The sequence below is a fragment of the Tachypleus tridentatus genome, chromosome 11, assembly GCF_004210375.1.
Source record: "Tachypleus tridentatus isolate NWPU-2018 chromosome 11, ASM421037v1, whole genome shotgun sequence".
Taxonomy (NCBI): Eukaryota; Metazoa; Arthropoda; class Merostomata; order Xiphosura; family Limulidae; genus Tachypleus; species Tachypleus tridentatus.
This window is the reverse complement of record NC_134835.1, coordinates 13,766,617-13,779,831: the sequence shown is the minus strand read 5'-3', so window position 1 is coordinate 13,779,831 and position 13,215 is coordinate 13,766,617. Positions and strand designations below refer to the sequence as shown.

The following is a 13,215-nucleotide window of genomic DNA, read 5'->3' as shown; positions in this document are numbered from 1 at the left end:
TATCAACTGGAGAAGCAAACTGTTTTTTTTTTGAAGTTCCATGATACGAGAGCTGGTACTTTAGTCTTTCATATAATAAAAGTGTGATAGATAAAATGGAATATTTTCTTTGCAGGGATAGCGAAATCTCTGAAATATTGAAAGAAAATAATATCAAACGACTTGATTAAAAAATTATCTCGAGTAAAAACGTTGAGTTTAAAATCCCGGTTGGTTTCTGCCACGTTTACAATCCATATAGAGCCCCATCATTAACCAGGTGATTAGGGCGCTCAACTCGTAATCTGTGGGTCGCGGGTTCGAATCCCTGTCAAACCAAGTATATTCTCCATTCCAGTCGTAAGAGCGTTAAAAAGTCACGGTCAATTCCACTATTCATTGGTGGATGAGTAGCCCAATAACTGACGGTTGGTGGTGATGACTAGTTGCTTTTCCTTCAGTGTCAGACTACTTAATTAAAGAGCAGCTAATGAATATAACCCTCGTATAGTTTTGCGCGAAATTCAAAACAAATAGTTCAATATAAAAAGAAAACAAAGTCAGGGAATTTTCTTTAGTTTTGCTATAATTTTATCAATATTTACTTAAAACTATATTTACTTTAACGTAAAATGAACTGATATAAATATGACTTATACTACTAGTATAACATCTTGTTCCTTGCCCTGGATACAAAAACAAGAAATCAAATTTGTGAATTCTGTAGGAATATAATTACATCTTCTACCCCTCTTTTTTGCAATGTTTTTTTAGTAAATGAGGGTTTATTAATGACTAGAATCCTCTTGAAAACGTAGAAAACAGTTTGGTCAATATGAAACGTGAGTTAACCACAGCAGACGATAATCGGTTTTGCCAGTATATGACAAGGAATGATAGATTATCGAATTCAGAGTTTATTAGTCATTTACTGTCAAACAGTTAGTTGGTTAGTTCAGACTTCTGAACGTTGAATTTATGGTTCAACGTATATGTAGAGTTACGTATGTCTAACAGTAAACATTAGTTAATCAACGTATATGACGAGTTACGTATGTCCAACAGTAAACATTAGTTAATCAACGTATAAGTAGAGTTACGTATGTCTAACAGTAAACATTAGTTAATCAACGTATAAGTAGAGTTACGTATGTCCAACAGTAAACATTTGTTAATCAACGTACAAGTAGAGTTACGTATGTCTAACAGTAAACATTATTGTCATCAACGTATAAGTAGAGGATTACGTATGTCTAACAGTAAACATTAGTTAATCAACGTATAAGTAGAGTTACGTATGTCTAACAGTAAACATTAGTTAATCAACGTATAAGTAGAGTTACGTATGTACAACAGTAAACATTAGTTAATCAACGTATAAAGTAGAGTTACGTATGTCTCACAGCAGTAAACATTAGTTAATCAACGTACAAGTAGATTTGTATGTCCAACAGTAAACATTTGTTAATCAACGTACAAGTAGAGTTACGTATGTCTAACAGTAAACATTAGTTAATCAACGTATAAGTAGAGTTACGTATGTCCAACAGTAAACATTTGTTAATCAACGTACAAGTAGAGTTATGTATGTCTAACAGTAAACATTAGTTAATCAACGTACAAGTAGAGTTACGTATGTCCAACAGTAAACATTGGTTAAGCAACGTATAAGTAGAGTTACGTATGTCTAACGGTAAACATTAGTGAATCAACGTATAAGTAGAGTTACGTATGTCTAACGGTAAACATTAGTTAATCAACGTATAAAGTTGCGTTACGTATGTCTCACAGTAAACATTAGTTAATCAACGTACAAGTAGAGTTACGTATGTCCAACAGTAAACATTTGTTAATCAACGTACAAGTAGAGTTACGTATGTCTAACAGTAAACATTTGTTAATCAACGTATAAGTAGAGTTACGTATGTCTAACAGTAAACATTAGTTAATCAACGTACAAGTAGAGTTACGTATGTCTGACAGTAAACATTAGTTAATCAACGTAACAGTAGAGTTACATTTGTCTAACAGTAAACATTTGTTAATAATAGTAAGTAGAGTTACGTATGTCTAACAGTAAACATTAGTTAATCAACGTATAGAGTAGAGTTACGTATGTCCAACAGTAAACATTTGTTAATCAACGTACAAGTAGAGATACGTATGTCTAACAGTAAACATTAGTTAATCAACGTATAAGTAGAGTTACGTATGTCTAACAGTAAACATTAGTTAATCAACGTACAAGTAGAGTTACGTATGTCTAACAGTAAACATTAGTTAATCAACGTATAAGTAGAGTTACGTATGTCCAACAGTAAACATTAGTTAAGCTTAACTTGTGGACCTTTTAGTAGAAAATATTAAAATTTTCATGCTTCTGTTTTACTAAATGATTTACAATATTCCAACACAAAAATTTAAGCCACTAGTGAATTTGATATCCTCTTTTAATCATCTCTCTTCTGTCTGGTCTTCTGGAATTTTTTCTCATTAGTAGTTAGGGCGTGTATTGCATGACACGCCACCAAGGTCAACACGTGTGTCGATATCAAGCTATAGCGAGGAGAAGAGAAGATGACGTCATTGTTCCACAGAGTGGAACAGGAGAGGATTTACCAGGGACATGTTGTTAGGCTGTCAGGACAACTGACTGGCATATGTTGTCATGCTGCCAGGACACTTTAAAATAAAGTTGTCTGCTACCAAAACGTTCGTTGTTGGGTATGAGATCTTAGATAGAGTGTTACACAACAAAAGGTGTGTTGCTAATCTGCGAAGTGTCACTGGAAATTGCACTGATGTGATGAGCTTGCAGACAATTTGTAACCACACCACTAGGGGTGATGTAAATCTATGTATTTCAATATGTTAGGGATAAGAATCATATACACAGACAAATTCTGGAAGATAAGAAAAAATCAGAGAATCATTTTATATTAACACTATTAAAGCAACACTTAACATAGATTCTGAATTAGAGATGAGTAACCTGTGGCTACCATTGGTTGAATCTACAGGAAATCTCTCATCCAATCAGAAACAGTGATAATCCAACCAACCACAACACGCTCTTCACAATCTACCAGGACACTATAAAGAAAGACAACACCTCCACACACACACTGACCTGAAGACGAAAGGCAGAAGACTTTTGTAACGTCGTCCCCTACACTTGTGTCTCCACAACAGGCAGTTGCCGTCATAAATACTCTGCCTAAACATTCTATCAAGGAATACTTTCTTTCATGTCTTATTTTTTAATATCACCTTTCCAATGTTTTACTGGTTCCCCTGTCTTCTCTTGCGGTTATTGGTAGCTCTTATTACTATTATGCTAATTCTTCTTATCTTCTCTTTACGAGACTAAAAAAACCTAAGCCTCATTTCTCTTACGTTTTCTCTATTTCACAAACTCCAACCACATCGTTAATTTCACTATTCGTTCTTTTTTTTTTCTTTAAGCAGACATCTAAGCATTCTATTTTCCTGTTCTTATAAATAAACCTCATTTTCTCTTCTTCAGGGTCCACATCGGAACACTAGTCCAGTAATAGTTTTATATACTTTAGCTTTCAGTGTATTTAGTTATCTTTTGTCCTTCGATTTCCTTCAACCTGCAAAGATTCTATCATTCATAGCTTCATCACTTCGTCAGTCAGTTTTTTTATTGTACTTTTCATGTATCTAAATCTTCTACCTACTCCAACAACCGTGATAATAACCTTCCTATTTCTACTTCATTACGTTACCCTAAAATAAATTCTGGTATACATAACAGTTAACAGTGATAACAAACACCCTTAGGGCTAGTTATCGAGCCCGAATAAATCAAACGACGATAACAAGCTATAAAAACATCAGAAAATAATAATTATGTGACCTTAATGTTCAACTGAACATACCTCTTCAACTAAAATATGAAGGTCATTGTAAAAGTTTAGTCCAGTTAATTATAACATAAAATTTGGGTTTTTCTAATACAGTTTCTTTTATTCATATTCATTCAAACCTAACTTAACATTAGATTCTAAAACATATAACAGTTTATTAATATTCACCCGAACCTAACTTCACATTAGATTCTAAAATATATTACCATTTATTAATGCTCACCCAAGCCTAACTTCACACTAAATTCTAAAATGTATTACAGTTTATATTTATCAATATTCATCCTAGCCTAATTTTACATAAGTTTCTCAAATATATAACGGTTTATATTTATCAATATTCACCCAACCCTAACTTCACATTAGATTCTAAAATGTATTACAGTTTATATTTATCAATATTTATCCTAGCCTAATTTTACATAAGTTTCTCAAATATATAACGGTTTATATTTATCAATATTCACCCAACCATAACTTCACATTAGATTCTAAAATGTATTACAGTTTATATTTATCAATATTTATCCTAGCCTCATTTTACATAAGCTTCTCAAATATATAACGGTTTATATTTATCAATATTCACCCAACCCTAACTCACATTAGATTCTAAAATGTATTACAGTTTATCTTTATTAATATTCACCCAAGCCTAACTTCACATTAGATTCTAAAATATATTACAGTTTATCTTTATTAATATTTACCCAAGCCTTACTTCACATTAGATTCCACAACATTTCACTCTACCTTTTTTTAATGTTCACCCAAGCCTAACTTCACATTATATTTTAAAACATTTCATTTATTAACTTGGCATTTCCTCATATATCTATATCTTTGTTTTGTCACAAACAACATTCATCAAACTGAAGTAAATTACTCTAATCCTGAAAATAACGTTAAGCTGACCAACAGATCCGCTAACACAATAATAAATGGATCACTGAACAGTGCTTTTGTCTATTGAATTTTCCAGAACGCTACTGAACAGCTATAAGTGCTAGCGTTCTTAATTTTGAAGTGAAAACTAGAATGAGGGTAACCAAATAACATAATCCATCACCAACGCATGTACTTCTCTTTACCAACAAATAATATGATTGACTGTAACATAATAACGCCCACGGATAAAGGACGAGCATTTCAGTCGACAAGTGTCAAACTCACTACCAAAGACTGGTAATTATACACACTTACTAACAAGACATGCAATCATTGTATTAGACTTACAAAACCACTTAACATCATCTCTAACCTAACTCACGTTTTATAACGTCACATAGGTTCCAAACGTTCACGAAACCTTAAGTTAAACCTTTCTCCAGTCAGTCCATTATACAAACGTCTGAAAATGAATTTCAACTGCGCGTCTAATTTCTAGAAGTCTTCGATATTTCTGGATACCATACTAATATATCCAACACAACTTCGTTATAAATCGTTTTTATTTCGTTCAAAATTTATAATTGTGTTCTATATATAATACTTAAAAATATAAGATAAAGCTATGTTACCATGGAGTTTCTAAACAACGATACCTTATAATAAAAAATGTTCACTTTTAATTTACTTTTAACGTGTGAGTTTTCACAACAGAAAAGCCACATCGGTCTATCTGCTGTGTGCACCGAGAGGAATCGAACTCCTGATTTTATCATTGTAAGTCCGTCCACTTATCGATGTCCCAGCGATGGACTTTAGTTTTAATAATATACTGAACGTATTTATGTATTTATTTCTAAAGATACTTTTTAGCGCTGGTTACGTATATAAAATATTTTTATTCTACATCTTCAGATGATAAAGATAATTATATTAGAGTGAAGATAAAACTCCGTGTGTATTCTGTAGCTTAGATAAACTTCCTTCGGTTTATAACTTTCATTCAGTTAAAGAGATGGTACAATTAGCATTACCCTTCTGAAAAGCCAACATAAAGAACAACAACTTAATCTCCTACTTGAAAGTGTAATCCGTTCTTTCTCTTCTGGCATGTGGATACGATTATTGTGCTTTCAACCTCAAAATTAACTCATTTATTGTCAGAGTCATAGTAGCTTTACCTAGCTTTCTGCTCGTCCTGCGTGTCCAATTAACCCTTCGAATAGTTAGGCAAGTGGCTACGTGTAATCATTATTATGTCTTCTAATGATAAATTCTTTAACGAAACTACTCACCATATTACATTACCCTTCATGTTTATTAGTAATCTTAAACACTGGCCACTTGTTACACTCAAAGATAATCTACATAAGGAAGAGAATTGTTGACAAAGACTTTCTTATCAACTTGTAGCCAGTGAGGTGTTTACAAATAATTACAATGACTTAGTTTAAAAAATACAAAATATAATTATCAGAAGCGTACTGGTTTTCCAGAAAATTTCGTGAATATAATCAAATTATAAGTTGTTTTAAAGTTAACTAAATTAAAGGTTACATTAACAAAGCTGATTTGCAGAAAATTGTATTGTCTTACGTTGTACCGTATATGAAAAGATTTCGCATATAAAGGTATATATAATACAATACGTAAACAATATAAGGCCCGGCATGGCCAAGCGCGTAAGGCGTGCGACTCGTAATTCGCGGTTTCGCGCCCCGTCGCGCCAAACATGCTCGCCCTCCCAGCCGTGGGGGAGTTATAATGTGACGGTCAATCCCACTATTCGTTGGTAAAAGAGTAGCCCAAGAGTTGGCGGTGGGTGGTGATGACTAGCTGCCTTCCCTCTAGTCTTACACTACTAAATTAGGGACGGCTCGTTGCAGTGGGCTAACAACCTACTCACTTAAATACCTGTTGAAGAATCCGTAAGCGATTGCGGCCTTATGTTCCTTGATGGAATCGAGTGGTGACTGAATGAATGAAACAATATATATCATATGAAAATAAGATGTAATTTGAAGTGTATGTGTTTTATTTATTGTAAAGCCATATCAAGTCATCTTGTGTGTTCACTAAGGGAAATCGAACCCCTGGTTTTAGGTTTGTAAATCTGAATTTATAATACACGGTTTTGAATTATTTAAAATATATAAATACATGGTGTAAATGTTCCAAATGTTTGTTTCTTTGAAGCACTCGCCCCATTTAGTAAGTTTTAATCTGATCTGTGTGCTCTATAAGTCTTTATGTGTTCTATAAAGTTAGATATAGATTCTTACATATCCAGAGATGGGTTAGATACATAATTTTATAATTTAAGTTCTTCGTTTCATTTCAGCAAAATTATTATATCAGATATTAAATTATACAAACTTAGACTTCTTACATTCGTATATTGCAGTAAACATTTTAAGCCTATCTTAGTTGATAAATAATTTTAATAACATTTGTATAATATTACCCATACTCTGTTACTCTTCAGAGCGTTGTATAATAATTTAACCATTTATATCCAGCTGTTTTTAAATTGCAAGTGATGCCATCATGTAAAAAATGTCTTTTTTCATTCAGAACATTTTATTAAAAAATACGTAACTTTGATTAAAACGGATTGCACAAATTATTGTCTGTTTTCTAAAACGTTGTAAGATTATTCTTCATACCACCGTATAAACCGATTGACCATTCAAACTGAGTAAAATTTATACAACGTTACCAGATTACAGTTGGTAATACGGTATAAGCCGATTCATCATTCGTTTCAATGTAGTGTGTACACTATTTCTATCAGGTCATCCCTTAAGTTGTAATGTCTGATTTTAGGTTCAGAAAAGAAAAGGATTTCAAACGTTTTAATGTTATTTAATCAATAATGTATGTTCTATTATTATTAATTACTTCCTGCCAACGATTCACAAGCTTCTGAATGTAACTTCTGTAACATTCTTGGGGTTTAGAGAAAAAGAATATAGAGAGGGTAATTTTGACATCTTCATGTGTTCCAAGCTTTTTTTCTATCAAGATAGTTTTGCAAACTTTGAAATAGATGATAATCAGATGGGACAAGGTCTGTAGAATAAGGAGGATGTGGAAGTGTTTCCCAGTCTAGCTCTTGAATTTTTACAGATGTGATCCTTGCTGTACGGGACCATGCATTATCCTGGTTTAACATAACACCTTTACTATTGATCAAAGCAGGCCTCTTTTCTTTCAATGCAACATTCAAACGTTCTAACTGTTGACAACAGAAGTCTGATGTAATTGTTACATTGAATGGCAGCAACTCAAAGTGGATCACACCAGCAATATTCTACCAAACGCTTAACACGACTTTTTTAGGGTGGAGGTCCATTTTGGGCTGTGTTTTAGTCAGTTTACCTTACTGAGCTATCGTCTGCGGCGCTTAACATCTTAAAATATATCCATTTTTCATCTCAAAGTCATCACTAGCCTGTCCAAAAAGGTGAGTTACGTTTGCGAGAGTGCAGAGAAGTGAAATGTCCACACTTGCTCAAAGGTTGGCTTCTGTTAAATCATGAGTGATCCATTTTCCAAGTTTGGACACCTTTCCAAGCTGTTACAGATGACGGTGAACTGTTGAATGGGTTGAATTAAGCTCCTGTGCTAGTTCTTTAACCGTTACAGTACAATCTTCATCAAGTGCAGCAAGTCATCATTAAACTTAACAGTACGATCTGCCTGAACGTGTCACATCACTTAAGCTGTTGTCACCTGAGCTGAACTTTTGAAACCACCTTCGACATTTTCTTCCACTGAAAGACTTCGCACCATAAACACCTTGAATGTTTTGTGTAGTTTCTTCTGCACTATTGCCTTTCTTAAACTCATAAAGCATTATATAGCTAATGTGCTCCTCAGACACATCCATCTTTATAAGGATATATTTGATTATTGATCTGAAAAAGTTTAGTTGGGTTAGTTTCTTTTATTTGTCTGAACATTTTTATACACGTCCTATTACATTTATCAGTCATTAAACTCTTCTACAAAGTCAGAAATGATGATGCACTTTCTGTACTAAATTTTCGGACATTACTTATGAGATGACCTGATATATTGTAGTTAGTAAAGTTGATACCACAACATAAGTCGGTTGATCATTCGTTTGTTTGCTTTGTTTTTGAATTTCGCGCAAAGATACTCGAGGGCTATCTGTGCTAGCCGTCCCTAATTTATCAGTGTAAGACTAGAGGGAAGACAGCTAGTCATCACCACCCACAGCCAACTCTTGGGCTACTACTCTTTACCAACGAATAGAAGGATTTACCGTCACATTATAACACCCCCACAGCTGAAAGGGCGAGCATGTTTGGCGCGACGGAGATACGAACTCGCGACCCTCAGGTTACGAGTCGCATGCCTTAACACGTTTGGCCATGTTGGGCCCTCTAAAAGGTAGTTTATAAGACTGGTCACTAATTACACGTTTGGCCATGTTGAGCCTCTAAAAGGTAGTTTATAAGACTGGTCACTAATTACCTGAGAACTAAGACCTTCTCTGTAATACCAAAATATTTCCATAAACGTAAATATTCAGGTGGTATCGTCAAAGAAGCCCACAACCATTTGCATACCATATCCAATGTCACCTAACCTAAGGACAAAAGTTAATATGATAGAACCTCTTTATTTGTAGCATACCATCCGCTCAAGTGGTTAGCCACCAGTTTCATGCAAAACATTTATAATTACTGATGACTGTCCCCCACAACGTTTTACTATTTTATTAGATACGTAATCCCAACACTAAGGAATACTTGGTGCACTCGAAGCCACTTGATAATAATTCTCCGTTGGTGGAACTCATCAGAAAAAAAAATTTATACTTGTCCATAAGTTTCGAACAAGAGCACAAGTTGCTCTGGTTACACTTTCCAGTTAGTTAGTAAACTCTCACGTCATGATGCGACATTTACTGCATCCAGAGTAACAGGTGCCACAAACTATACATCAAAGAAACAGACTGGATGATCGTTTCCCTGAGAGACATGGATTTTAAGGCCAGTTCCACTGATCTCCCTAGACAATTCAATTTACTTGATCAAAATGGTGGCCTCAAAAAAGTTGAAGTGAGGAATCTTTAAACCGTTTTACTTCCCAACTCATCACCAAGTTTACTTATGGTATAAACAAAAAACATGTTTTCAAATAATTATAAAACGTTCGTTCTTCAATTCATTACTTTCAAATATTTCTTTAGTTATGTTTACCTTATTTCTTACCCAGGTAAGATCTTCCTTAGAGATATGTTTACCTTATTTCTTACCCAGCTAAGATCTTCCTTTTTAGATATGTTTACCTTATTTCTTACTTCAGCTAAGATCTTCCTTTAGATATGTTTACCTTATTTCTTACTCCTGCTAAGATATTCCTTTAGATATGTTTATCTTATTTCTTACTCCAGGTAAGATCTTCCTTAGATATGTTTACCTTATTTCTTACTTCAGCTAAGATCTTCCTTTAGATATGTTTACCTTATTTCTTACTCCAGCTAAGATCTTCCTTTAGATATGTTTACCTTATTTCTTACTTCAGCTAAGATCTTCCTTTAGATATGTTTACCTTATTTCTTACTCCAGCTAAGATCTTCCTTTAGATATATTTATCTTATTTCTTACTTCAGGTAAGATCTTCCTTTAGATATGTTTACCTTATTTCTTACCAGCTAAGATCTTCCTTTAGATATGTTTACCTTATTTTTACTCCAGCTAAGATCTTCCTTTAGATATGTTTACCTTATTTTTTACTCCAGCTAAGATATTCCTTTAGATATGTTTATCTTATTTCTTACTCCAGGTAAGATCTTTCTTTATATATGTTTACCTTACTTACTCTTAAGATCTTTCTTTAGATATGTTTATTTTATTTCTTACTCCAGGTAAGATCTTCCTTTAGATATGTTTATCTCATTTCTTACTCCAGGTAAGATCTTCGTTTAGATATGTTTATCGTATTTCTTACTCCAGGTAAGATCTTCTTTTAGATATGTTTACCTTATTTCTTACTCCAGGTAAGATCTTCCTTTTCAAACTTATCTATGTTAAAATTGCGTTGTTCCTATTCATCTGTATTATTTCTATGTGTTTATTTTTGTAAATCCAATTTTAGTTCGTCTAATTAATTCTTTTTCATATTCGTGTTGATTTTAATAGCATTTTCCTAGTAAATCAAATAGGGTATGCAATCATTATTTTTGTCACCGTTCTTCATGTTGAACGTATGTAATTAGAACCTTTGTATTATCTTACTGTTTAACAACTATTTCATTTACTACCCTGTTTTAACTTCCTGCCGAAGAAATTAAATTAGAAGAAGGTTTCATTTGTACAAGTCACGTTGTTCTGTATTATTATTTATCAAAGTGTAATTACCCAACCTCTTGTCTGCTACGGAAAACTCATATATCTAATATCTAATGTTCGTAGTGAACTTCCCAAAAAGTTAACTTGTATAAAAACGTACCTTATTGTTATAATTTTTAAGAAAATTTTAACCCTTTAATTAAACACTTCAACTGATTTTTTTTTCTTTTGCCAAAATAATGTTTTGTATTATATCAAGAATAGTACAAAAAAGAATGTTTGTAGTAGTAGGATTACCCTTATTGCGTTTTGTTTGCAGTTCCTAGATCCACTTTGCTACTTCAGATAACGTTGTCTTATATGATGGTTTGTCCTATGTCATTGAAACGTCCTCACACTGCATGCAAGAAGGAATTGTTTGTTTATTTCTTTTTTTTGAATTTCCGCAAAGCTACTTGAGGGCTATCTGCGCTAGCAGTCCCTAATTTAGCAGTGAAAAACCAGAGAGAAGGCAGCTAGTCATCACCACTCACAGCCATCTCTTGGGCTACTCTTTTACCAACGAATAGTGGGATTGACCGTCACATTATAACGCCCCCATGGTTGAAAGAGCGAGCATGTTTGGTGCGACCGAGATTCGAACCCGCATCCTTCAGATTACGAGTCGAGTGTCTTAATCACCAGGTCATGCCGAACCATCTCTTCTTAATGTTCTGTGTTTAACTAACAATTAGATAAACCGATAAAAAAAAACAATCTCACGATGGATAGCGATAAGTGAAGAACTTACAACGCTAAAATTCACCTAGTGGTATATCTGCGAACTTACAACGCTAAAATTCACCTAGTGGTATATCTGCGAACTTACAACGCTAAAATTCACCTAGTGGTATATCTGCGAACTTCCAATACTAAAATCCACCTAGTGATATGTCTGTGAACTTCCAACGCTAGACACCGGGTTTCGAAACCCGTTGTGGGCAGCTTTGTGCTTGATTACAAACAAAAACTATAATGCTAAATTCCATGTTTCGATACCCACTGTGGCTGCTGCAAATAGCCCAGCGTGGCTTTGATCTAAAACAAACAGTAGAAAAACTAAGAGGAGAAAAAATCACTTCTGTAAAAAGTTTTCTAATATTGAAGAACTTTCAACCCACATGATGAGTCGTGATGAGAATATAATGGCATAATTTTGTGGTGAGGAGATAAGCCTATTTTCAAAATCAAATAAAGGGCTTCAGTTTAGTTGTCCATTGTTCAGAATGAGGTACACTAAGACAACGATGTGATCAAACGTTACAATCAAATACTTTCATGTAACGAAGGTGAATTTACATGGATTATGAAAGTTCACTTCACGATATATTGAATATTAATCCAGATTACTACAATTCTATCGAAACTCTCTCCTAGTGATGAGTATTTTATGTTAAAAAAGTGATAACAAATCCATAAAGTTTTATACTATCCATTGTTCAGCATTAGCCCACATTACGGACAGTTTTCGCTGTGCTGTCCAGAGCTATCGAAGTACATTTTGTGTGCATGTGCTGAAATTATTTGAATTTCTGGCTTAGCTGCCAGTTTTTTTCTTTTTTGTATTTCGCGAAAAGCTACACGAGGGCTATCTGCGCTAGACGTTCCTAACTTAAGACTAGGTGGAGGGCACCAATTAGTTGACACTACCTATCGGGCTACTCTTTTATCAACGAATAGTGGAATTGACCGTAAGTTTATAACACCTCCCACCACGGCTGAAAGAGTGAACATGATTGGTGGGACGGAGATTCGAATCTGCGACCCTCAGATTACGAGTCGAGCACCATAACCGCCTGACAATGCGGGACCAGTGAGCCAACACTGTGAGGTCAGTTATGAAGACACGTAAACCACACAGTCAATTCAGGCAATTTATAATTCTGCCCTCTTTCGGCACGCAATTAAACTAGTACATTATTTTATTGTTTGTTACATCTATAAGCCAAATTAAAAACTCATTTTTTTCTATATGAGCATTTAGGCGAGTCAACCAAAACACATAGATAGGTATTATGTTTTGACGAAACTAACGAATGAAAAATCAAGTACTGTAAAAGAAATTATATGTCTATTAAATATGATGCATC

At 34.0% G+C, this 13,215-nt stretch overlaps 1 protein-coding gene across 1 annotated transcript in view; it reads left to right on the top strand.

Annotated features, from left to right (window-relative positions):
- Positions 1-2,495: 2,495 nt before the first annotated feature.
- The window catches only part of LOC143231295 (neural cell adhesion molecule 2-like), a 51,403-nt gene continuing 40,683 nt past the window's right edge, over positions 2,496-13,215 (top strand). The window contains exon 1 of the mRNA XM_076465845.1: positions 2,496-2,610. Coding sequence (XP_076321960.1) covers positions 2,496-2,610 — 115 coding nt within the window. The remainder of the gene's footprint in view (positions 2,611-13,215) is intronic.